Below are 27,976 nucleotides of genomic sequence, written 5' to 3' on the forward strand. Positions count from 1 at the left end.
GTCAACTGTCATGCCAACAATGTGGATATTTCTAAACATTTACATACCTTGCAGATTGTTTGGGTTTGATGTATACTTCTCAAAACCCTTTTTCACAACAACAACAACAACTATCCAAGAACATTTTTAATCGGTAAAAGATGACTTTTGGTTTGTTGACTCCTGCAACTTGTCTCCTGACAACAAAAGTGAAACAAACGTGACGAGGACAAAGTTTCAGTAAATCTATCCTGGCCTTCACTTCATGGCACGCTTGCCATCAATTAGAGAGGCAATCATACAATTCATGGATGTGGCGGGCGGTCCGAAAGACCTCAAGGACACTATCATATGACATTAAGAACACCAACACAATAAAGCCTTGAGCAGACAATGAGGGGACTTTTTGAGGCAGACCAGACAAGACCTAGAGACAAGCAGATTTGGGTGCTTAATAGTTTTTGTTTTGTTATCTCAATCTGGGCCCCCTCACTGCAGATCAAGCAGAAAGGAAGTACAGTGATCTATCTTTGAACACAGGAATGTTGCATCTAAATGAGATCAGGTTTTGGATGACTTTTTAGATAATAGGTGGAAATAACAATATCTTAGGATTCTAGGAATTGTAGTGTTGTTTTTTTTTTTACAGCCCTGAATAAAATGTATGTAAAGTGTAGTCTTGTCTTGGAGAACCTACCCCAGATTGCTTTGTCTTTGGCGCTACCATCAGTACCTTATGGTAGCTCAAAAGTAATTGAAGCTTAAAATAAATTGCAAACTGGCACGTTCTGTGTGTATGTGTATAATGTGTGTGTGTTTGTGTGTGTGAAGGCATCAATAATGGTAACAGTCAAAATTGACCATTGGCAAAGCAAAAAATTGAATCATAAAGATTGAATATCAAAACATGCAGATCTCAGATAAAAAACTAATAATGTAGTCTGTGCATAAAAAAAATGCTTGCTAATTTTGTCGTTATTATGTGTTATTATACATATTGCATAAATATTATCAAAGATATTTTCATCTAGTATGTTTTGTAAAGGAAATGAGATGGCAAGATGGTTTTATTCTGCTCCTCTTTTGTTCATGGAGGTCGTAGTGAGTCAACATACTGATAACAAACAAGAAAAAGGCCAACTGAAGTTTATTGCTTTCACGTCAGCACAGTTCAGAGGTGGATATTGTTAAATGATATAGATGCAAAATAGTGAAAATCAGCAGAAGCGTGACAGAAATGCATATTTGTTCTTTTAGGCTTGAGCAATACGCTTGAAAAAAAGAACACAGCCGGCCTTCAAATATCTCTCTCTTCTTTACCGTTGCTTCTTTTAAGGGGCATAAATAGAAGGAAGGTATCTCCATCTTCCCCATCCTAACGTGGGGAATGAAGTAGAGATGATCCTAGGTGTTCATAAAAGCGGGTGAGTCTGAGGACAGATGCGTAGAGTATAGGGCCTGAGATCAGATAGCATACTGGAGAGTTAGATAACCAGAAAGGACAAGGCAAGGAGGGGGAGAGACAGAGGTGGCCGGGATAGATTGCAGAGAGAGGTGGAAAAAGGACGCGGGGGGGGGGGTAGTTTTGAGTTTGTTATCAGACTGCTGTAGCAAAGCCTATTCGGTTGTTTTCCCGATCAAACTCTGTGTAGTAGCGCGCAATGAAATTGGCTCCCAGAATCCAAATGGGGCCTGTAGGGGGCGGCACATCCAGCCCTCTGAAGGTGACGGTGCAAACATCCCCCTCCAACTCGGTTTGCTGAAAACACAATGTTTCATTTAGAAATACAATGTTTTTACAGAAATGCAGAACAGAAAATAGAGTGTGTTTATTTTATCACCGGTCATGTGGCTGATTCAACATAGAAACCTCTTTGTGCTTAGCTCCACTGTGCCCACCTTGTGGCTAGCGCTTACCCATAAGATGTAGTCCTCGTGACTGAGTTCGTACTCTTTGCCACCCAGATGAAAAGTCACAGAAGGTAAAGTCTTCACCAGTTCACAGTTGACTTTGTACTGGAAAACAGACAGAAGTGGATTCAACTATGAACGGCCATCTGTTATTGTTTTTGCCAGTGTGTGTGTGTGCGTGTGTGTGTGTGATGGAAGGCGGATGCGTCAGTTGTGTTAGAACTCACGCCACTTTCATCCAACTGAGCTCCGATCGTTGTCATCAGCTCAGACACAGAGGAGGCGGGGCCTGTTATGTAGGAGGAGCCTGTGTCTATCACGGCGGTGCAGCCCTCCACGCAGAACATGATCCTGTCGCCCACAGAAACACTGGAAGGAGGAAAAAACAAGAGTTAAGTTCCCACTATGAGATCACAGATGTAGTCATTCATGTATATTCACCACCAGTATGCACTGCATGGAAATAAGCTCACCCTTTCATGGTCACTTCCCACTTTCCCATCTCCTCTGTGGCCACATAGTTGAAGGTCCCAGTGTAATAGTCGGGGTCTGTGCCTCCCAGCACCAGCTCACCGCCAGGGGAGTGCTGTGGGTCCCTGGAACAGAACCGCCCTCAATCAATCAACCAATCAGTCAGTCTGGCCATCTGTTAGTTTGTCTGTCCATTCATCTGCCCGGCCATCTTTCTGCCTGATTGCTTATTTGTCCGTCTGTCCATCTCTCCGCCCACGCTCCTCCCATACCCACCCAGCCACTCACTCCCCCACCCACCTGCCCACTCCCCCACCCAGCCACCCAACCCCCCCCCACCCCCCCCCGCCCCCCCCCCCCCCCCCCCCCCCAACCCACCTGCTGTAGTAGACAGAGAACACCTCCTCCTTGAGGATGTGCTGGGACATTATGCCGTCGAACACGGGGGTGATGCCGTCGATTGCCACGTTGGGGTAGCCCATCCCCAGCACGCCGTCAAACTTGGCGAAGATGAAGGGCATGGCTGACAGAGCGGTGGCCTCGGCGAACACCTGGACCACGGGGATGCCGCCGATCTGTGAGGGGAGAGCCACAAGGCATCACTTACCGTCGCCCGGGCCGGATCACATGCCTGAGGCAGCACGGCCCAGCGGGTGTCGTCACAATGTTATGGGAAAAGTGTGGCTGTTGCGGGTTAAGCTGTTCACACACACATGCCTGGGTGAGTGTGTTTTCAAACTCACCACAACTACATCCTCACTCAGGAATCCTCGGACGGTGCCAGAGGCATACTGAATGGAGAAGCCCGTCCCGTTGTCGATGTGAGTCCGGGATCTGGATCCGTCGTACCTGTTGTGCGTAACTGAGAGTGATTAAAAAACGGAGTGAGTATCTTCAGAGGGATTACGGAAGGAATGATGTTTCTTTCCTGTCAACAACACACGTCAGACACATTTAGTAGATGTGGGTGTTTGAGTGTGTGTGTGTGTGTGTGTGTGTGTGTGTGTGTGTGGATTGCTGTATGATAGCATGATAATGGTCTCCAGTAAACTCACAGCAGGCGGTGGAGAAAGGAGAACAGCTCTGGGAGGGCACCCAGAGGTTGGCTGAACCCGTATCAAACACAACGTTAAACATCTGGGCAGGAGAGCCGATGCTGATTTCCCCAAAGTACTGCGTCTGGATAGCATACATTCAAAATAGAAACAGAAAGCCAGACATATAAAACCACAAGTTGAAATACCAATACCACTGGTTTCAATTTCACCTCTATCATAATAATAATAAAGACATAATCTCTTTGGACATGGGTTTTCCAATTCAGATAGAAAGTGATTCAATCTACTTGAGAAATTCGATGGTCTTCTAATGTATGTATGTATGTGTATGTATATATATATATATATATATATACATATATGCATACATATAGATACATATATATATATATAGAAAAATACATTAGAAGACCATCGAATTTCTCACTGTATATAAATATTTATATATAGATATATTCATTTTCATATTTTTTCATTGCCAGTTGTCAACTGTGCGGTCGTACATCCAGATAGTTGGTCAAGGGCGTTGGAGCAGTCCCATTGGTTGGATCATCGGAGGCCTTCTGGGTCAGTAGAGGGAACACCTGGTCCAGAGCGAAGCCCAGCTCCCTCATGTTCTCCCTGATGGACGGCATCTTCTTCAGGGTCACTCTGGAGAACACCGCAGATACAAGCCCGTTACAAAGTCGGATTCTATAAGAACACTTTGAACTTGACATTTTTATTCATTGTTACTGTTTTGAATGTAGATCGCCTGTGTAACAGTTTGACATACATAAGAGATGTAATTGATTGCAGAAATAGTTGAGCTTACCTCATTTCACTTGCTTTTTGAAGTTTAATATATTGCAAACAATATATATTGCAAACATATTTTCTAAATGTATACAGTCTGCCTTAATTTCGAATATAACGTTTTTACTCAAATGTATCGATAAAGTCTCCTATAAATCCCATGCAGAAAACACTATAATCTGAAGAATAAAAACAACAAATTACCGTCGCAAAGCATGGCCAGGGCAACTTGTCAACGACAGCACAGCTGCACACAGCCAGTAACTCCTCATCGGCTCCATGGAGACTCCACGTCAATACAGGAACAAATTAAAGGCCAGCGACGGATGCAAACGATGAAAGAAGACTTTTGACTGTCTTTCCTTGTCCCTTGATGACAGCGAAGGTGTGTCTTGATGTCAGTGTGTCCAAAGCACTGCGTTCTCTTTCTGCTCTTCCTTGCTAGCATCCAACTTCCACTCTTATATAGGAGATCTGTCCTCTGCTGTGCCCTGATCTACTGGCCACTCTACCAGAGACCTTTCCCTAGAAGGGACCCCTAAGGACCCCCACCCCCATCACACTCACTAACCGACCCTTACCATGTATCCCCCCTCCCCCCTCCCCTTTGGTCCCACAACCTCTGCTCTGATAAATAGGTCCCAGTAAAAGGTTTGAACTCTGACCTCTAGACAGAATGGGCAGATAGAAAGCAGCGTCGATGATGCAGACTTCTTGCGAAGGTTGAGCCGGTGACGTGGGTCGTTTCCCCTTGCTCTGGGGGGGAGCTTCTCAGGGCAACTTTGAGAAAGTTGGTTTGATTGAGTTGACTGTCAGCGGTTCCCATAAACTAACATATTTATACTCTAAACTACAGTGAACTATAACCTGGACTTGTGTCTAAGACAGTGTGTCTCATCTTCTCGATGTTATTTTAGATACTATCCAACCGGGATTCGTAGATTCATCTTCAACGTCCTCGACATTTCACAAATCAAAGCATTTTCTCGTGCTTTATAAGTGTTTATAGATCAAATGAAGTTGTAAATGCCTTGAAATTTGCCCATTATATACTAATGGTTTTCCATTTGCAGCAGTATCAGCCCCGGCCCCTGTTTTTTAACGCCTTCTTTTCCCACAGTCATCCATTCCTTATCTGTGGAGAAGACAGTCCTCATGCCTATCGGTTTACACCCCCTCCTCTTAACGCCACAACAACCCCATCTCGGCTCATTCAACATCCACTCTCCTGTAAACACCTCTGCCGCCAATCATGGGGTGGGGTGGGGGGGCGATCTGTACCTATGGAGGGAATTTCCCTGAGAAATCCATACACCCAGTGCGGGATTCCCACACTGTTTAGCCCCTGTCAAAGTGTGGGGGAGAGGGGGGGGGGCCTGCATGAACCACCGAGATTTAGGGTCCACGTCAGCCCCCCACACAGCGGGCCGCAGTGGGGGGGCCCGGGGTCAGCCCAGCCAGATATTCCCACTGGCCAATCTGACAGACGGCTGATAGCAGGGTCTGCCGCGGCTTGTTTGAGTTTCCATCTGATGACTTCCTGCAACACGGCAGGTAGCCGCTTGGTTTTGTTTATTCATCAATCATTAGACTAGGCTACACCAGAAATAACAACAAGGAAGGATTAGGACGCCCTTTGAGAACTGTGATTGTATCTATTTTATTATAATAAGCTACGATAAACTTTGGATAAGGATAACTTTGAGAAATACATCTGACCGTTGACCTGCATGGTAATATGTGAGCCATGGAGTCTCCTTCCCACAGGGCCCGCAGAGATGTTGCTGCAGCCTGCCCTCCAACCTCTGGGGAATGTGGGCTCCACTGGGTGACCATGGGAATCCCAGGGCTGTCAGACGCATGAGGTGTGTTGACTTTAAATCGACTGGAAAGCCTTGGACCAAGCAGGTTCATGACACACAGCCCCACTAGCCCTTGATTCTGCAGAGCTTGGTTAAACAAACGCAGATATTGCAGGCCCTCATGTGGAAGAAGGGTGCAAACAGACCCAGACGCAGTCACAAGTGAGTTCTATGATGTAGACCTCGAGAGCTTCATGTAGGCTATCATCTGTCATCGATCTGCATAAAGAACATTGGAAACAGACCAGTGGTGGTTTGGGCCAAATCAAATTACGAGGAGATACTAAGCCCTCCCTGGCCTGGAACCGCTCACATACTGCCGGCTTCTTGCTGCTCTGGAAACTGGATTGTAAACGGTGACAGGGAATTGCTTCCATTTCCAGCGGGGTGAAGTTTCCACAAGAGAATGAGGGAGGTATGGGTTGCCAATTTGGTTGCTCTGAGACTGGACCACAAGTGAGGGAGAAATAACGCTGTAATACCATCTAGAGGCAACATTCCAGTGTTACATTTCACGATTCAGCATCATCAAAATGTCATCAACATTTCTTATTTAGAATTAGGAGAAAATATGTGCCTACACATAATGCCTTGTTTTATTCATGGAACATTATTATATTACCTCCTTAGTATTAGTTGGACATTACTATGATAGTGTTAATAACAGTATCAGATAACTATATTTTAATTAATTTGCAGTGCACTCTATTGGTTTTATGTAATTATGAAGGTCATGGGTAAATAGCTTGATTGCAAGCAATGCATAGCCTTAACAGAGAGAAATGTTGAGGTTAAATATACATGAGATCTTCACGTCTTCTGAAGAATCTTGATTTATTTTGCACACAGATTGCTTTACCACTTGGCCCAGGGGAGGCAGGTAACATGAAATAGTTCCCAACGGTCAAAACGCACCAAGGCAACTTATCCAAACGACAGCTGCGATGACAACTACAAACAGATCTTTACCTCAGAGACACCCATGCTTTCCTCCACTATAGCCGCTAAATAATTCATATTTTCGGCCTCAACCAATCAATTAAAAATGTCTGCAGTCACAAAGTCACATGTCTATATAAACCACAAATACTGCTACCATAGAAGAAAATTATCACATGTGTTTCATAGTGTCAAGGCACCGAGCGTGACGGCTTTGCTTATGCCCTGTACTGAAAAGGCATTGTGGTGAAATATTCCCAGAGCGTGATCTCAGGGGAGAGTGCTCAGGTGCCCCAGAAGGAGAGGACATCTGGTATACATGAAGGAAACCATGGCAACTCCAACTCCCTGTTTCATAACGGAGTGCTGTGGAAAAGATAAAGTGTCCCTTGTTCATCTTCCAAGCCATAAATATTTCATAACAAACATGCCTTTAGCATCTAGTTCCACAGAAAGGCTATGTTCAAGGCTAGCTAAAGTGGTGGCTAGGTCAGGTTTAATAGTAGAAGTATGATTGAAGAGGATGCTAGGGGGAAGTGTTATTCTAAGCCTTATACATGATTTAGACTGTAGGCGTCTTGTTCTGTTTTCCTTTTAATCATACCGTGCAATGCAAGGAAACAACTGTGGCCATACATTAAATTATATTAATGAAGCTATGGAATGAGTTGTCAGTGATATCCAAAAACACAGGCCATAATTTGTTTACTGAGTGTGCGCAGTCTCCAAAGGGCTTTTGTTTATGAAAAAAGGACCTCATCATCACTGTCAGAATCCATGACATGATTCCAAGCTGTCACCCTGGAACCAAACACAATAATTAAATTGAGAACCGTTCCTGAGCAAAGCGCTGCTTAAAATCTCCCCTACTGTTGCTAATAGGAAAATTAGGTTAGATGCCCTGCCAACAGTGGGACTGTTTAAAAGACCCAACACAACAGTAGTAGTAGAACATGAGCCGTTCCTCCAGGAACACGTAATGTTGAAGAAATGTGAGCTTGTTGAACATCTTAAGTCTGCTTCTAACCAAGGTTATGGTATGTTGGTCTATAGATATTTTGTTAAATGTACATAATTCAATTACCTCAAAGTTCAAGCAACTGGTTCTGACATCTTCTATGGAGTTTTCTTACATTTCATCATTAGCAGGCCTACCAGCCTATAAATCATGACACACGTTGAGAGACCCCTGCAGGCTGTTGTAGGTATGTCCCAAGTTGCGTCTATAATTGTTTAACATTCTATGACGATTACGATCTATTTATTTTTTGATAACTAAACAAATATATAGAGATACATAATGGAGATTTCCAAAATAATGTGTTGATTGTATCATTGATATGAGTGCCCAAACATTGAAGAATAAAGCTGCCGTCAACACACAACAGAGCAGTAGCATGCATATCCCGTTAACCCCGTAGGAATCGAACTCTCAGATGTTGTGATTGAGTGTTTACCTTGGACACATGACATCATTGTGTGCAGAGGATATCCCTATGCAAAAAGTATCTCTGGTATTCTCCCCTGGCTCTGTCACTTCCTGCACAAGAAATGTCTGCATCCTCTTCTTCACCAAACATCCTCTGAGTGAGGAACATTTGAATAGGCCCAATGTTTGTTTAGCAGTTTTCCGTTATGCATTTTTTTTAATTTTATTTAACGGAACTGTTGATGCAAGAATCGATACAGATGGACAATTTTATTATTTTTATTTACATATGCCAAAAATTGACAACCGAGTGTACTTGATGTTACTCGGTATGCATATTTTTTTTTGTGTTTCTGCAACTAGAGCTCAAGCGGCTGTGTATTCGGCTTGCCTTAGTTTGGCCCTCAAATTCAACCGTTCTTTCTTTAATTGCCTTCATGTTCTCTGTTTGTAGAACAATCACAATGAATAATGCAATAGAATGTCTAATGTTTAAATAATACAATGGCTACAGTGTGAATGTGTGGCTCGGACCCAGCGAAGGAGAAGGAACAAGAAACAAGGAACCGGGACTCAGGTTGCAGGGCCATAGCCTTACATGCATCTTATGCAACAATGGCAAGGATGTGTGTGGGTGTGTTTGTGTGTGTGTGTGTGTGTGTGTGTGTGTGTGTGTGTGTGTGTGTGTGTGTGTGTGTGTGTGTGTGTGTGTGTGTGTGTGTGTGTGTGTGTGTGTGTGTATGTGTGTGTGTGTGTATGTGTGTGCTGGGGGGGATCCAATACATGACAGAGACCCATTTCCTTCCGAAATGAGTCTTTGACAGTTGCCCTTACCCTAATTGTCTCAAAGCTATCTTTATATATCCTATTCTTTCCGGTGTCCCTCCCCCCTCCCAGGGCACTCATGTTTGCCATTTTACGCTCCCATTTATTATCCCATTAACAAGTCAGTAAAGTGTCGCAATATTTCATTTAACTGCGACTACTTCACGGAATCCATCATTTATGCTTTTAAAAATGCAAACATCGACGACAAGGCTTTTCCAGGTTCCAGTAGAAGATGCTCGGCACCATGTGGTGGGAGATATCTGGAATGCAGCAATAAGCTGGTTACGCCTGCATTATTAAACAGATAAACGAAGCCCAAAGCCATCTCCATTTCCCATAGGCTTTCAAACTTTTCAAACTTCTGTATCTCGTTATTTTACTACGAGAAAGACTTGTATGTTGTGTTCTTTTGGTTATCACAGAAAAGGATTTGGAATCATTAGAAAATATATTTTCCGTAACCCGCGGCTTATCTACGATTTAATAAACCACAGCCTGAACGATGGAGGACCTGTTGAAACTGTGAGCCAACATATCAACCTAGTGTGTATTAGTCTGGGCACCTTCCTTGTGTTACTTGCTGTGTGTTGCTCAAGGAACAGAGACAGGTCTTAGGCAAAACAATAGTGACAGGCTGTTGGGATGAATTACCCTAAACACTCTCACGAGCACAAGATGACGGCCACCAAACCCAACCCACAACAGAATCAGCTTCACCAAGTCAACAGAGATCTAACACTATGGAAACATCAAATCAAATCAAAAGATAAGCCTTTATGAACGTGTATGAATTCAGAAATATGTGAAGGAAGTGTGATCTATGTGAAGGAGGTGTGCCTATTATATTTCTCACTTGCAACCACACAAATGCAATATGTATATTTCTTTCTTTACCCCTCAAAGTAACTTTCTTGTACTCCCTAGTGGCCACTCAGATTAATACATTGTTTGCTTGGGGGTTAATATTTTATTTACTCTGTATTGACTGTGTTACAACATTCCAGTGCATTTGGCAAACATATAGTTCTGTCAGGGAAAGCGCGCGAGAGCGCGAGAGAGAGAGAGAGAGAGAGAGAGAGAGAGAGAGAGAGAGAGAGAGAGAGAGAGAGAGAGAGAGAGAGAGAGAGAGAGAGAGAGAGAGAGTCAGAGAGAGCCCCTTACACAACACCAAAAGCTTGACTATAGCTTGACCCTTGACGTGTATAAATATTCTGGTACCAACTGCTTTTATGTTGGTCATATTAAAATAGTTAATAGTCACAAATCTCAGTTGGAATTCCTAAACAGATATGATTAAAGATATAGGGATATGCTTTAAAAAAAGATTAAATTATACAAGTTGACTGTATTATTATCTACAATGATGAACAAAACTGAGCGTTTTCTTATGCAATACATATTTTGTGATTAAATATGATTATCCTTATATCTCTTTTAATAGCACTTTCACAATGACTTCTTATAAAAATCGGATTAAAAGAAGAAAAAAGTAGGTAACGAGAAAGCAAACATAGGTTATGGCGCACCTAGACCCCGCAAACTGCCAGCAAACGTGGCAGTGTGTGCATACCCCGACTCAGGCCGTACATACAGTCCCACTGCATGCTGTAGGATAAGCAGTGCTCAGCCTACCAGTCATCATTGGCCTAGATGTATGTGACATGTATTGGCCAGCAGCAGTTTCCAGACAACTCTGTCCTGCACAGAATGTCATAGACCATGTGACTGGCAGTGGGTACATTTTCATTTTTTTCCCACCACTCTCACAGAAAGATGAGATGAATATGTGTTGAGTTATGTGCCCTCTAGTGTATTCTGAACTTCATGTAAGCTGCAGTATTCATAGGCGTGGATTTGCACGCACAGATACACACACACACACACACACACACACACACACACACACACACACACACACACACACACACACACACACACACACACACACACACACACACACACACACACACACACACACACACACACACAAACACATACACACGTGTACACACACACACACACACACACACACACACAAACACACACACACACACACACACACACACACACACACACACACACACACACACACACACACACACACACACACACACACACACACACACACACACACACACACACACACACACACACCACGTCCCACTGAGAGTAATACATTTGAAGCAGAAGCAGAGGTAGCATGAGAGTACAGCAGGCTCCTCCTCCCATTTGCTGCTCACTGGCCATGTGAGCTCTCAGCCCTCCAACATTGAAATGAAATGGGATGGAAAGCGGCCTTTCATACAATAACATTCAGGCCAGCGCTCTGGCATTCAAGCACTGGAGTACAAATTACTGTCCTGAATCGTCTGGGGACACTTTGCACTTCTGTCCTCAACAGCATTAGTTTGTCTCATGATTCATGTTTGCAAAAGCACACATACGATAATTCAATATGTATTAAATATTGATATAATATTAAATTAGGTTTAGCACGTTTCCATGGACACTATTTTTTTCTTCCTGAGAATTTTTAAATTTTTTAAATAATAGCCACTAAAATCGACATTCCCAGTTTCTAAACGCTGTAGGTTAATACTTCTGTGGTTCAAAAGGTTTCCATTTAAAAATGTTAACATATGCTGTGGCAGGACTTATAGAGATGAGCTGAAGGGTCTGCCAACGGGCTGTGTTTGTAGCTAAAGCTCTGGGTCATCGCGAGGAGATTAATTAGGTGCAACAACGTAGAATTTGGCACCTTTAGTCCATGAAGTCACATGACCAGGTAGCCGAAGTGCTTCGCAAAGGTGATACTAGACTTAATAAAAAATAAAAAGGTGCTAAAACTCAATTAGTCATTTATTCAATATAAACGTATTCAATCAAAGTATATACTAATATAGTAATACGTTTCCATAAACTATACTTCTACTAAAGTTGAAAGTAAATCAGTGCTGATGTAAAAACACAAAAGTGTTAATTAGCCATGTAGGCCTATTCCTGTTGTTTATGTGCTGTTTCCTACACGTCAATATTTATGGTAATGAGTCAAATCTCCCAAGGGGATAAAATCCGGAGATCGCTGTAGCGGAGCCTAATCCGCGTTGAGGAAAAGCAAAACCATCAGCCGAGGAGCTTTAGGACCCAGTAGGTGCAGGAGAGGATTTCTACTTGTACCGCTCTAAGAGAATAACCGCTGCACGCATGCGCCCTTTTGACAACGTCTCTCGATTCCGGGCTCCAGAACAAGTAGGATGAACTGTCAAGTTACCTGCTTAAAGGCGCCGCGGTCGAGTCTGTGTGTGCGTGTGTGTGCGTGTGGCGGTGTTTGTGTGTGGGAACGGGAATGCCAACCGGACAGCCACGATGTGAACGGTTTTACGATTACAAAGTTAAGGAAACATAGTGCGAGACTATAAATAGAAACATAAATCGTTGGACTAGTTTGTGGAGTAGATTGAATTAAGATGTAAATTCAGGAAAAACAACTGAAGTCGCCTCGACCGTGACTTTGAGTCAATGGGATACCTGCATCTCAAACTCTTTGGAAGTATGCCGTGGTTAAGAAGAAGAGTGAAACTGTTCCCGTTTGGATTTATGACTGAGCGACCTGAGACCTTTGGAGATTCATAATTTGAAGCGTGTGTTTGTTGATGTTGTTTTGTTGTTGTTTTTAAATGCCATTCCAGGAAACGATCAGATTTCGTTTGGGTCCAGATCACCAACATGTCAAAAGTAATTCAGAAAAAGAACCACTGGATTACAAAAGTAAACGAGTGCGCAGTTAGACGAGACGGAGTAGGGCGGCTGCATGTGGAGCTGGACGGGGGAGCAGAGAATGGAGAGTTTTCATACATTGGACACGTACGAGAGGATGCTGTCGTTTTTCAGAGAGGGAAACTCCACGAAGGAGAATTACTTTTGGAAGTTGGGGGTCAACCTGTACCGGGTTTACCCACCTATGACATATTGACTATGATTGAGAGCTGCAAGGGAGCTGTCAGTTTGAAAACTGTCCGCCAAGGTAAGTCATGATCTCAGCGCCATGTCATGTTACTAAAACAAAGTTCCTGAAATGAACTAAGAGCAAAGTTCAATAATGTCATTAAATCCACAACAAGGACGGAAGGGAGGGAGAGAGGAAGGAAGGGAGAGCCAGAGACAGAGAGAGAGAGAGAGAGAGAGAGAGAGAGAGAGAGAGAGAGAGAGAGAGAGAGAGAGAGAGAGAGAGAGAGAGAGAGAGAGAGAGAGAGAGAGAGAGAGAGAGAGAGAGAGAGAGAGAGAGAGAGAGAGAGAGAGAGAGAGAGAGAGAGAGAGAGAGAGCAGAGGGGGAGGTAGAGACAGAGAGTAGGAGAGATCCCACAAGGAAGCATTTTGTAGATACAATTTGACACAGTGTTGGTTAGGGTTGTCATCCATTGCTTCACTTGGCCATAATAACATGATGAACATCATGATATGATATTTGCCATTAGTCATAATGGCTAAACTGGCTAGCACAATGAAAACATTGCTTCACTCATTTATGAATGGGGAAAAATAACATTTTGGTATGACCTCTCACAGACACTGGGCAATTCGTAGTACATCCAAATGTCTGACAGTGAACCCTGGTTTGTGAATGAATGGCATGCGGTCTATAATCTGCCAAACAATAGCATCGGACCAACACTTTGACAGACCCCATGTTTACTTGACCCCGCTCCCGGGCAGCTGGGGTTATTTGTGGAAGTGCCCCTCGCAAGTTCCCTTGGCTTGACCCGTTGCCCGCTTGGTCTGCTGTGCGTCTGCTCAAGAAGGCTTTTGGAACTGGCAGGATGGGGCTTCTAATTACATCGTCTGCATTTTGTCAGTGTCCAGACTCATTTCTCTTTGGCTCTGTTGTTTAGTTGTTATCTCTCTTAACTCGGTTTGAAAGCTCAGGACCGGTAGCTCGCTATATGGCCTCAAGATGAGAGGGCTCCAGCTTGGAGACAATGCTTTTCTTTTTTCTTTTTTTTTCACTCTACCAAAAACAGTATTCTGTAATTACTTTATACAGCTGGTTTCCAGGCACACACACACACACACACACACACACACACACACACACACACACACACACACACACACACACACACACACACACACACACACACACACACACACACACGCACACACATGCACACGCATGCACGCACACGCATGCACACGCACACACACAATCAATTATAGACCCACATTGCGCATACAAACATTGTGTATTCACTTAACAAGGCCAACAATGGCAGTCTTGGAAGATCATTAACCATGTTACATAACAGCAGGTCGAAATCAGAGTGCTGTGTTCGCCCTGCTGCTTTGCTGTACGGCCATCAGATGCCCTAGTGGTTGGTCTTTCTAACTCTGACCTGTGGTCATAGAATATCTAGCAATAATGTCTCCTTACACTGCCAAATTTTAAATTTTAAATTTTAAATTTTAAAGGTTTAAGATGGAAACTTTTTACACATCCTGTATTCAATTATAAACATGAAAAAGATGTGGAGGCCTATTCCGTCTCGGTGTCTTGGCCTATCGTCCTCCCTTGTGAGTCAGCAGACTCTCCCTGACTCTTATTCAATGGTCAACTCAATCACGGTGTACCTGAGCGGCAGACTCGCTCTCTTCACACTCTTCATTGTTCCTCAGTCTGCTCAAGCTCCCTGCATGCATCAGTAGCACGAGGCCCCTGAGCAGGTGCTATTAACCCCGGACTGGGTAGCCAACCTTCAGGGCAGATCTCTCTCTCTCTCTCTCTCTCTCTCTCTCTCTCTCTCTCTCTCTCTCTCTCTCTCTCTCTCTCTCTCTCTCTCTCTCTCTCTCTCTCTCTCTCTCTCTCTCTCTCTCTCTCTCTCTCTCTCTCTCTCTCTCTCTCTCTCTCTTCTCTCTCTCTCCTCTCTCTCTCTCTACCCTCTTTCTCGCTCTCTCTCTATCTTCTCTCTCTCTCCCTCTCTTCCAATAATGCTTGGAGGTCCGGTTACCGCGTCCAGTGTGTGTCAGTAAGGGGATACTCTATGGTTGTCTGCTAGGTAGGTAGATTGGAGCGGCCAGATATTCCAAGGCCTTCAGGTGTGTCCTCCATGGAATGCATTGGCTGTCTCCTCTAACCTATGTATAATGGCTGCATAACAAAGGTACCAAGCAGTCTTTGAGGAGAGATGGAATATTTCAAAGAAATTCCTGCAGCATTGACTTTGAAGATTGTAAATTGATGGATGTGTGTGTGCCTCTGCGCAGGTGTTTGTTTGGCACTGTTTGAACATCACTTGAAGTTCTTTGGGCAATGGTATTGAGGGGATACTATTGAACATGTTACAATGTTCTTGAAAGTGTCAACTGTGTGTGAAAGGAGAAAATAATCCTGGTGATAGAGAGTAAATCTTTCCGATGTGAATATTCAGCGGCAAAACAAAAAGGCTGAACCCTGTATTGTACGATTCAATATTTGGGCCATTCATGTTTACACTTACACCTTCCTAGAGGCACGTTCACACAGCGTAAACAGAAAGGATTGTTAACAACTTCTAACAACTACAATTAGTACTAACTTCACATCACACATTTTTTTCTCTTTAGCAACAGCAATACTGTACAGGAATTGCAGTATGGGACTTTGAACCGATAAGCCAATGCCTTATCTATGTCTCCAAGCTTTACTTAGCTCAAGCCCGGGCCACTATCAGTGATCTGGCTTGGTGCTGGCAGGGTTTCAATGACACACAGCCGTCGTTAAAAGTCAGTCCCTCAATGGCATGCCAGGATGCAAGGTGAAACCACAGATTACGTGGCTGAGCCTCAACACAGTTAATTACATGTTCCTTTGCTATTTTAGTATTTTCTCTGCATAAACCATGATTTGTGATGGGCCTAGTGGAGCTATAGTGTGTTGTCTATGCTGACCTTTGTATGAACTCCTGCAGCCAGGCAAGACACCTGAGGTTTGAGGTAAGCTGGATGCTGTGTTGGTGACTCTGTGATCCTCAGCCAGGTGTCCCTCTCCCCAGCCCGGGGGGAGGGGGGTGACAGTCTGCTTGGGTTTTTTTTAGGGGGGTAAGAGGGTTGGGGAGATGGATGCCAGAGATTCCTGAGAAGGGGGTATGTGACACCCCTCTGTTGCGGTGGCTTACCCAGAGAATTACCGCGGTTGATAAATCAGTGTAACGCTCCAATAAAAAACCTGGGGTGACACAGTGGAGAAAACTATAAGGGCAAATGCATTAGTTTAGTCACTACTCACTATTGTGTGTGGGTTGATTGAAAATGAAAGAACTAGAGACAGAATCCTTAGGATGTTATTACATGTTACAAACCTGGTTACGAGGAATTTCTCTTTTGAATTTGAGTTCACCATGCTTGTGATTAGTTTATTGCCCTTGTTTTTCATGTCTGTAAATTCATTTCTTTCTGGCTTTGCCAGGTCTTTTCTCTCATTGGGTCTCTCCTGGTTAAGGAAAGGATAAGTTATATTGTATTTTATATTGTATCTGTCTGCATATATCTAGATATTCTGTTATAGTTATTTAAATGTATGGAATAGAACGAGATAGTTTACCTTTTGTATGTTAAAAGGCTTGTTTCTGTTTCTTCCGTCAATAAAATACAGTATATTTGACTGTGCTATTTGAAATATTAGTTAAAGATGAAGTTATATCTGTGTGCTTGTGTGTGTGAGTCAGTGTGTGTTTGTCTGAATGATAGATAATGCTGTGCATTGTTTACTCAGAAAACAGGTGTTACCCCACAGGGACACGGGAAGTATGGCTATGCTATAAAAAACACACCCATGCAGGCATGCACGCACACAAACACACACACACACACACACACACACACACACACACACACACACACACACACACACACACACACACACACACACACACACACACACACACACACACACACACACACACACACACACACACACATGAAGTTAGTTCCAACCAGACTCTGCATCATTATGGAAATTAATTTAGCAAGTTATAAGCCAAACCAGAATAAAAATAACCTAATATAATTTGTCAATGTACCTTTTCACAAAGTATCTGTGAGGGAATCTCGCTGGAAAAAAAGCTAATGAAAATGTGCACAGCAATACACTGCATTTCAAGAGATAAGAACACAATGAATCCTTTCCTACACCTAATATGCCCTTCATAAAGTACATAAAGCATTGAAAGCAGATGTTCAGCGAGCAAGTTGGTAACTCAGCTTCCTCCTCATCCTCTCACATCCTTGCATCAGTAGCAAACACGTCATACATCAGACATGTGTGTCTGGGGGGGTTATACAATAATGTGTGTAATAAGCCACAAGTCAACCACAGCTATTTATAGCATGCTTTGTCAACTATAACATTGCTTTGTAAAACGTCTCATGGCAGTTATCTACTGAAATAGCCTGAGAAGAAGCAATTCATGCTCACTACAGTGCATTAAAATAAATCTTGTAAGTGATGAAAGCTGCAGGCCACAGACTCAGAATGGCCACCAATACAATCTATATTACTCGCACACTACTTCACTTTCAGTTCTGATGTAAGCATGGGTTTTAAAATACACATGCACACGCACGCACGCACACACACACACACACACACACACACACACACACACACACACACACACACACACACACACACACACACACACACACACACACACACACACACACACACACACACACACACACACACACACACACACACACACACACAAGCACAAATGCTCACCATTGAAGGTATTCAAGGGCTATTCAATTGGAAGTAGAGAGGCAGGGCTGGTGAAAGAGAGCAAGCTGTGTTGCCAGACTTTGCAAGACGTGTTTAAGTAAAGCAATAGAAGCCAGGCGTTCCAGCAAACAAACTACCATTTTTTTTGCTTGCGTATTTGACTGTCTTCCAAACATGTATTTTTACCCCAAAATTTCTAATCCATTGATGTCGCCATGAAAAATAATCGACCAGGATGTTTAGGATGTTTATAACTCAGATATAATTGTGTACTTCCTTGGAAAGTAGGCAACCAATTCTTAGAAACAAATCTTCTTTTACCCATCAATTCAAGTTACAATTGTGGTTATCCAAGGTTTATGTTGGTAACAGCCCAGGTTTAATTACCGTATGTACTATCTACAAATTAACATAGTACTTTCCAATAAATTACTATTTCTTATTTAGTTATTGTTCATATACACCCATTTATAGAAGGTTTATTAGATTTACCTCAGAAACTACTGAATTGTTTTTATTTAAGTTGAAAAATTGGAGCAAAACTAACTTCGTAATAACCTCTGCAGGAACAGTTTCCTCTAGTGTCATGGTACATCTTCTTAAATACTAGGTTACGAAGCCTTGTTTGTTTCCATGGTATTACCATGTTCTTACCATATCTTTTCTAATAGATAATTCCATTGTCCATGCAGTTAACTGGAACTTGTACCATATATGTTCTGCAATGTTACTAAGTAAAACATGAGTGGTGGATTAGTAATAATTGATTATTCCCTAATAAACACTCAAACACACACACACACACACACACACACACACACACACACACACACACACACACACACACACACACACACACACACACACACACACACACACACACACACACACACACACACACACACACACACACACACACACACACACAGACTGACTCTCTCGAGCTCACAGACTTACTCTCTCACACTCTCACACACACACACACACACACACACACACACACACACACACACACACACACACACACACACACACACACACACACACACACACACACACACACACACACACACACACACACACACACACACACACACACATATACATACACAGACACACACAGCACACACAGATAGAGACAGACAGACAGACAAGCAAATACTAATGAGCACCCACATACTCTGAGCCACTGTGTGTGGTGGGAGACCTGTTTGCCAAGCCACTCTTAGGTAACACATTTGGAAAGGATAATGCCTAATTACAGGTGAAAGGTTGGTGAGGATCTTCAGCAGGTGTCCTATCATGTTGATCTCCCTCCTAGTCCTCTCCGACGCCTCCGTCCATCTCTAGATACTCAGGTTGCTCATGAGCTGTTAGGACCCCGCCCTGAGTGTGGTTGATGGACCACTCCTACATGCTTTAAACACCAACTCTGTGTATCCTCCTGACATGGATGCTCTTAGACTGTTAATTTACCTGCAGGTATAATGTCAAATGTAAATTACCTCTCACCCCCTGAAATTGTCATCTTTTATTTATATTTTCAATAACTCCAGTGTGTCTTTCAAAAAGATACTAGGCTACTAACTCGATGAACCCTTGCCTTGTAGTAAGAATTCATAATTTTCCACAATTTTTTATTATATGGTGCATCTGACATAAAATTACTTTGATATCCCTCATTGCAGCTAGGCATTGAACCATCTAATTAATTTTAAATTAAAGTTGAATAAGTGAATATTAATGCAAAATGTACAGCGAGGGAGCTCAGCAAGTAAAGACCCGACCAAATATTGTCATGAGCCTCACTATTCACAAGAAAGCCTATCTTGCTGAATCTGTGCACCGAGTGACACAGCAAAGGATCAGGCTCCGTCTTGCTTATAACAACAGGCTGGTATTACCAGCTATAGTATTTATCGTATAGTAGTTATCAATCTACTTAATTCGTAATACCCTCATAAAATAATGCATCCTAGTTAGTCACAGTAGTAAAAGGTTTCCAAAAGACAATATAGGGAGGGAGAGAGTATTTATTTGCTGCATGTCCTATAAAACGGTACAGTGGGTTGATACTGGTTAATGTGATCTAAACAGATTAAGGCTGAGTTGCCATTAACATTTTAGTCCTTAGTGGGTTAATTAGTGTTGGCACTTACGGCTAAGGCTAAGCAAAACAATGTTGTCATGATGACGATGGATTTGTAGACATATGCTGCCGATGTTATTTGAAGACACATGCACCTGAAATTAGTGTCAATTAATATGATAATGAAGTGCTGAACTGAGTCTGTGACTTTACCGAACAGAGAGGGAGTGGTTCTACAAGGAGAAGGCTTTAATCACTGAGTTTGGACTCTGTGCCACGGGTTCCCATGCATCCTCTGTGTGTGTGTGTTTGTGTGTGCTGCGGGCGTGCGTGTGTAGGCCTGTGACCAACTCAAGGTAATCTCTCTACAGGCATGACAGGCAGCCTGAAACAGGTGGAGAAGGTTATTTGTGTGTCTGCGTGTGTGTTTGTGTGTGTGTTTGAGTGTGTCTGTGCGTTCGTGCATGTGTGCATGCATGTTTGTGTGCAGGTGTGTGCGTCTGTGTCATCCAATGGGTACAAGTCCAGTTGTTTAAACTGCTGAAAGTTTAAAAGGTGAAAAAGGTGAGAGGTCCTAAATCAAAGCTGGAAGCTGTCCTTTTCTCTCTCTGCTAATGTCATTACCACCCTGGGAACCAGACATCTCTATGGGATGGTGTGGTTCCACTTAGTCAAAGTTGTGTTGAGAGATGGGTTATAATTCCCCTTACATAGGAGCAGAGACAGATGTATGTTCCAAATCAATGTTTTCAAATGATTGTTGGTAATAGTGTGTGTGTGTTTGTGTTTGTGTGTGTGTGTGTGTGTGTGTGTGTGTGTGTGTGTGTGTGTGTGTGTGTGTGTGTGTGTGTGTGTGTGTGTGTGTGTGTGTGTGTGTGTGTGTGTGTGTGTGTGTGTGTGTGTGTGTGTGTGTGTGTGTGTGTGTGTGAGTGAGTGAGTGAGTGAGACAGTCAGTGCTTGCGTCTGTACTGCAGAAACCAAGGTTGTGACCATAATCCCTTTCTTATTTGCTTGGAACCGTAACGACGAAATGATGGTGTGTCTTGATCCCTCTCTCATCACTCCGCTATTATTCCTGATTAATGATTTATGGGATGTTTAAAACGAATCCTTCAACTTCCTCATAGAGCTGTTGTACAAAGATGAAAAAGAGGAACAGATTCTATTTTTGTCTTCTAATAAACTTGATTTGTCCATTTGCTGGAAAACTCGAAGAGCTATTCAGGTTACCTGAAATGTGTTTAAGCTATACGTCACCACTCTTTACTACCTACTAACCTCTATTTGTCTCGGCCCTTGGAGAGCCCTCGGTCTGCTGCTGCTGCTCCACAGAAGGCCCCATTATCTGGGCATACCGACAGGCATGCCAAGATAGGTGCGAATGAAGGGAGGCGGTGGGCATGGAGATGCAGAAGAATACCTTCTCAGGTGGAGGAGGTAGGGTTCCAGCAAGGGGGAGTATGGTTGGGGTGGGGGCAGATGACCGTCGGGCTGTGCAGCCGTGGCAGGGACGTTGACACGGTTAGAGGTGAGAGGTCAGAGTTCAACCTGGAACCAGAGTGGCAAGGGGGTCAGAGCAGACAGACGCCTGGCCAGCTCGCCTGTCCAGCACATGTAAGCTCCCTCGCTTACGCCCTGTAAATCTCTCTATCCTCGCCCTCTTTCTCTCTCTTGCTCTCTCTCTCTCTCTCTCTGTAATCGAATGCACACATTTTGACCCCCACCCTCTCTCCCCCTCTCAAATCCTGTCTCTCTAACCATGTCTCTCTTTTTCTATCTACTGCGCATCTCCAAAGTGTATGTTTGTGTGTGTGTGTATGCGTGTATAAATGTGAGGACTGGTGTGTGTGTATGCTTGTGGACTGATGTGTGTGTGTGAGTTTGTATGTCTGTGAGTCTTTGCGAGTGAGAATGTGCGTGTGTATTTGGGTCATTTCTAGCTTCCTTTGGAGGATCACGCTGAATGTGTGCATTACAGCAGATCAGCAGCAGCATGTTCCTCATGTTATGTAACTCTATACCCCGAGGAGTCTCCCTCAGTGCGACGCCTTGGACCATCAGGGTTATTGGGACTGATTGATCAACACCACTAGGCTGTTGCATTGTCCTCTCCCTGGCACGACGGCATTCCCACGCTTACAGATCAAGCCCAGACGAAGGGCGGGTGATAAAGAAATCACAATGACTTCGGTTTAGCCTCTTTGTAAGACAGTAGGTCCGACGGTCGTCTGACACTGTGTTGAACCACCGTGCACTGAATTGTTAAAGCCGTAACCTGAAACTCTATATACGAACCCTCTGTGACCTCTGAACCAGATGGGAACTAGATATCTCTGATCGTAATGTGGCGTTGTCGTTCCTTCATTCGAGATAACCTAATGATGCATCCTTGACCAGCTTTCTCTCCTGCTGGCGTGTCTGTCCTTTCCCAGACACACACAGACACTCATCCTTTGTATTCCACTCAAGGCGTTCAGTCCCCACTGTGCCAAGCAGGTTTTGCTGCATGGCTCAGATGTCTACCTCTCATCTTCTCAGGATAGATATAAGAGTATATCAGTCAGTAGTTTGTTATAGGGCTTTGACTTCGAACTTCGTGATTCGAATATAATTCGAATATCAAAAAAAATAAAAATAATTCGAACGAATATTAGGCAGCCCTTAATATTCGAACCTGTTATGGGCAGGCCAAGAGGGAGAGACGTCGGAGAACCCATGCAGTCTATTCATAATATTGTAATGACCACGGAAGAGGCAGTGAATGAAGTATTGATTAGACAGCGATTTATTAGAAACATAATAAACAGTTGGAACACGCAAGACCGGTAACCATAGCAACGCCTGTAAACAAACCTCGCAAAGCCCAATCCAGGGCTGAATCCGAATACTCATACTTATAGTATGCATTTTGTAGTACGCCACAAATATAGCGCGTCCGAATGCTCAGTGTGCATTGTGTAGCACGGAAAACGTTTCCGAATGCGTACTACCGCCACAGTATACAACGGTAGGTCACTACGTTACCAGACTACGGGTGTGGTAACGAACGAAGAAGAGATGGCTGACCCGACACTACCAACAGCGGCTTAGAAAGACGTCATAGAAAGCGGCGAAAAAAAGAGACATTAAAAAGAGTAAAAAAGTAAAGTAAGTAATTAAGTAAAAAGAGACATTTTTAATTTAATAGCAACGATGACAAGATGGAAAACAGGTAACTTATCAAGGTAGTTTTGCCGGCATCTGAGGGGAGACACGTCATCTCCAAACATCCGGTGGAGTTACGGCGGTGTTCGGAAGAGTTCAGAGGCGTTCTACGCATAGCTGTAGACCGTTCTAGGCGTTCTACGCATAGCTGTAGACCGTAGACCGTACTACAAGTGTAGTACGGTCAAGTAGTAGACACTGAACATAAATAGTATGTACTAAGTACTCGGATTCAGCCCAGGTATTACTGAAGGCATTTAATGGTCAAAATATTATTAATAAATATTCGAATATATTCGAATACTAATATTAATAAACAAACGAACTTCGAATATGATTTTTGGCCAAAAGTCAAAGCCCTTTGTTATGAAGCTAAGAAACGCAAAGTCACTCCAGCAGGACTGTCACTTAAATGAACATAAGAAATGTGTGGGAAAAATGTTCCCAAATACCTACAAAAGGGAATTGACTACCACATGTTTACTTGCACAATAGTTATTTTTGAATCCTAACAAATACACAAGGGTTAACCTGACTCATCAGGAACAAAATGAGATGCTTAAGTAGACAGCATAGTTGAATGGCAGAGAGGTCAAGTTAGTCCAACAGTAAGCATCCTCTAGTTATCTCTGCTCCTATGAGCAAATGATAGGGGGAGTTACTGTCCCCATATGCCTTTTATATAATGCTTTACAAACAGCTCCTCGGTTCTTAAACATGAACAAGACAGGCAACCCAGTCACAAATCATCTCACTGTTATAATCTCAACCACATATAGAATCCTGGTTTGTAGATCCGTCTCTAGTCTATTGTAGTCAGGGCTCCCATTGAATGAGAATCTGACCAATGGACTGTTGCTTCATTTATTCATGTCCGTATAGTGAACCATAAAACTATAAGAACACCATTGCTGCAGTTTCCTGTAATTGTGCTTCATTTTGTCTGGGTGTGGATCACCACCGGAGCTAAATCCTCTTATGAAATGCCTTGCTGGCACTTGTGACAATGTGCTCCTGCTTCTCAGCAGAGCGTTCTGGTGGCACAGACCATTCGGTAACTTGAGGAATTTCATATTCAGACATATTCATTTAATGAGCCGTCCCTGTGGAAAGCATTGTCCATCAGACAACATACACACGACACACACACACACGCACGCACGCACGCACACACACGCACACGCACACGCACACGCACACACACACACACACACACACACACACACACACGCAGAAATAGGTGGCTCTGTATCTACAAGATGAATAACCCTTCAGTTAGAATGGCTATTCTTGTACACAGTGGGTGTTCCACAAATGTTAATTAATGTTGTCTTTATCACTGTATGGAGAACCAAGAAATGGGTCATGTATTGGTTTAGTCACTCCTTCACCACATCATGATTCTCAGTGCGGCTTTTGCAAATAAATGAAGCTGATGTTTAGGTTCTGTCTTTTGCCGCCCCACACTATTTGGGAGCTCCTTCAAAGGAAAACCCACAATCAACATCAACTTTTTAGTATGAACTTTGCCAGATTACTTGAGCAGATAAACCATATTGTGTCTCCTTTCTGAAGCATTGTTCATACATGAATACTCATACGAAATATATTCATAATCTGTTAATCATTATTAATAAGATAATTAGATAATCGTTCATAATATCATTCATGAAGCACATGTTAATGATTTAAAAACAATTTATAATGCAATGTTTACAATCACTTAATAATGCTGCAATTCATTGTTAGTTTAGGTAGTTAAATAAGAAGCAGTTAGGTATCTTGTGTGCGCTTATCTAAAGTGATCTTTGTTTCTATCTTAATATAAAAAAATATATTTAAAGTTTGGGAATGCCTCAAGTACCATTCCAGCAGTACCAAGTAAAAATTACCAAGTAGTAAGGTACATTTAGTCCTCACTTCGGATGAGCTTACACAAAAGACTTAACTAATGGTTTGTAACTGCCTGTATTTATCTTGAGGTGCATCATTTTCAAGTGTTTATAAAGCATTATTAATACTTTGTAAATGTTTGTAAATCATCAGCATACTCTTCATAAATGATCTAATAAACCATTGAACATAATCTTCTTAATAATGTACAACTGATTATGAATTATGAATGCTTTATAAATGCTGAATTCACAATGAATTCACTACGTACCACCTGCTTCACTAATGCTTCAAAGAGCGACCTAAAAGTCTTTGAAGGCTTTTGTTCTGGATTTATATGTCTTCCGGCTGGTCCCAGATCACTGGGCAGACTGATCTCTGCAGCAGTCTGCTTTTATGTAGCGAAGGTGGCTCTGGCTGTCTCCTCTCTGTCTCCTAGCCTAGGGGTCATCACAGGCTCCCACAGCAGAGGGGCACTGTAATGGCAGGGAAGTATTCTGTGTGCGACATACAAGGCAGCCAGTGACATTTAACAGGGCCAGCCAGGACTGATGGAAAGGCTTGCATACCACCGAGTGACACATGAATCAGACACAGAATAAAAATATGGCCCTAAGTATGTTTACACACCAAGCGAAAAAGGGAAAGACATGATAGAATGGCCTGAACAAGTATTTTCATCAAAACATGTTCATCGCATCCAGTGATTGAGAGATTTTACACTAAAGTGAGCTGACCTATACGAGGTTAAATATGTATTATACCTGCCCCCATGAATCAGTATGGCACAAGAGTCCAGAGATGTTATGCGAAGGTAAACAAATCTGTCAGCAACATCTTATTCAGTGAGTGAGTTCAGGCAATTTAGTGATCCTAGTCTCTTGTTGTCTCTTGTGAATCTTTGAATAACGCCGTTCATTATGCGTGCACCGTTAAATATTATAAGTGTGTGTATATTTGTCAGATCCTTCCTTTGGTCTTTCATATATTCTATATTTAGCATATTTTCCCTCCCTTTTTTTGCCATCATCCTCTCCCGTCCTTGCCCACTACACAAAGGAAAGTAATACAAAGTAATGAAAGCATGTCTCTTCCGACTATATTTAGAATCAAGCAGAAGAAGTGCATTTAAGCGGGACACACTGCCGGTCTTTGTGTGTGCGGTTGAGAATGCTCATGTTTGTCTTTTGCTCTTCCATTATACCAACGTTACCCATGATACCATGTGTCTGTTTATTGACTCAGCAGCCTAACATTTGCTAACTTCGTCAGACTCATATCATGTCTCATATCATGTTTGTATTGTTTATACTTACAAGGCCTGGTTAGGGAAAATATTCTACACCAGTGTATTCACATAGTGTGACCAATGAGACTCAGATGTTTGGAATCGGCTGCTATTTTGTCAGCGGGCTCTATAGAGACATCTGGGTCAACATTAGCTAGGCTTTTGGCGCAATGGTTCTATTCTTTTAATATGGTGGACTTGACTGAAGAGGGAATCACATTCAACATCATATTACCTTAAATAACCCTGGTAAAACCCCAGTCAGTTCCAACAACCCTTACTAGAGAAACAAATTATGAATGACTTACAGATTTTTGTTCACAAGGTAAAGTTACAGTTACAGTTTGACTTCAGCTTCAGATGACGGTCCAAACACACCTTCTGTTGTGGCTTCACTGTAGACGCCATAAGCCCATGAAATGAAGGGGTATGAATTGGCATATGTGAAGCCAGCTTTAGGATGTGGCCTGGCTGGCTGTGTAATTACAGAAGGGTTAGGGCCACTCCAGAGACCTATACAGGGGTGCGCTGGGATTACTTTCATGTTGTCTCTGTTTGACTCCTCTGCTAGGCTGATTGCAGGCATCGTAGTGGGAAGCAAAAGATGTGCACAGTCTTGGTCGGAGAGATGCGCGTCATAAAGCAGACGGGCCCACTCCCACAACCAGTGGGTGTTCCGCTGCTTTGTTTGGCTTCTGATGGTGTCCAAAAGCAAAGGGGTTCTTGTCAGGGTGAAATCGCTGCTGGTTCATAACAACGTACGGTGTCCTTTGGTATTACATTTCCAAATATGATTAATGAACGAAGACAGGTACAAAAACACACACACACACACACACACAGGACACACACACACACACACACACACACACACACACACACACACACACACACACACACACACACACACACACACACACACACACACACACACACACACACACACACACACACACACACACGCACTGAAACAACAACGCACACTCTAGCCTTTTTATGATCTACAGATGTCCATCTTTCAACCTGAAACCCGGTCTATTGTTTACAATGATCATCCTTCGAGCCAAGCCTCTCTGTTTCATGTGAGCTAACTTCAAAGGGGCCCAGCCAGACTAATGGCCGGCTAATAGCGGGAGGCTAACGGCTGCTGGTCAGAAATTCCCAGAGAGCCGAGTGAATCCCATCACTTAGAGCAGGGAGAATGCAATTAACTTATTTTTCCTCCACAGCATCTTTCCCAGAGTTCAGCTCCATCAGTCGCTCTTCCCCTCAGTGCAGGATAATGGACTGTGCAGTGGAAGCCCACTCTGGTGTAAGCGGAGAGTCCAGTGTTGACCGATGGGATGTCCTGGGACCCACAGGAAACCGCTGAAACAATGGATCACACTATTTAAGAACCAGCATTTCCAGTTCCTGGGTTTTCTTTTTTTTTGGGCTATTATTATTTAAAATTGCTCAAAGAAAATACTTTCCCCTGA

At 43.0% G+C, this 27,976-nt stretch overlaps 2 protein-coding genes across 11 annotated transcripts in view; one reads left to right on the forward strand and one right to left on the reverse strand.

Moving 5' to 3' along the window:
* Window positions 1-1,108: 1,108 nt before the first annotated feature.
* On the reverse strand, window positions 1,109-4,734 carry ren (renin). Its single transcript, XM_030364545.1, has 9 exons — window positions 4,419-4,734; window positions 3,923-4,070; window positions 3,417-3,540; window positions 3,105-3,223; window positions 2,740-2,936; window positions 2,364-2,486; window positions 2,118-2,259; window positions 1,897-1,995; window positions 1,109-1,738 (listed from the first exon to the last, which is right to left on the reverse strand). The coding sequence occupies exons 1-9, from the start codon at window positions 4,493-4,495 to the stop codon at window positions 1,577-1,579; spliced, it is 1,191 nt and encodes a 396-aa protein (XP_030220405.1). The 5' UTR covers window positions 4,496-4,734; the 3' UTR covers window positions 1,109-1,576.
* Window positions 4,735-12,505: 7,771 nt separating this feature from the next.
* The window catches only part of LOC115560331 (membrane-associated guanylate kinase, WW and PDZ domain-containing protein 1), a 79,774-nt gene continuing 64,303 nt past the window's right edge, over window positions 12,506-27,976 (forward strand). For 5 of the 10 annotated variants that reach the window (XM_030380081.1, XM_030379980.1, XM_030380177.1 and 2 more), the window contains exon 1: window positions 12,514-13,296. In XM_030380081.1, coding sequence (XP_030235941.1) covers window positions 12,999-13,296 — 298 coding nt within the window. In that variant the 5' untranslated portion in view covers window positions 12,514-12,998. Of the gene's footprint in view, window positions 13,297-27,976 lie in introns of all 10 variants that reach the window. The other 5 variants (XM_030379761.1, XM_030379906.1, XM_030379997.1 and 2 more) reach the window with 3 other exon arrangements.

The sequence above is a fragment of the Gadus morhua genome, chromosome 1 (genome assembly GCF_902167405.1).
Source record: "Gadus morhua chromosome 1, gadMor3.0, whole genome shotgun sequence".
Lineage (NCBI taxonomy): Eukaryota > Metazoa > Chordata > Actinopteri > Gadiformes > Gadidae > Gadus > Gadus morhua.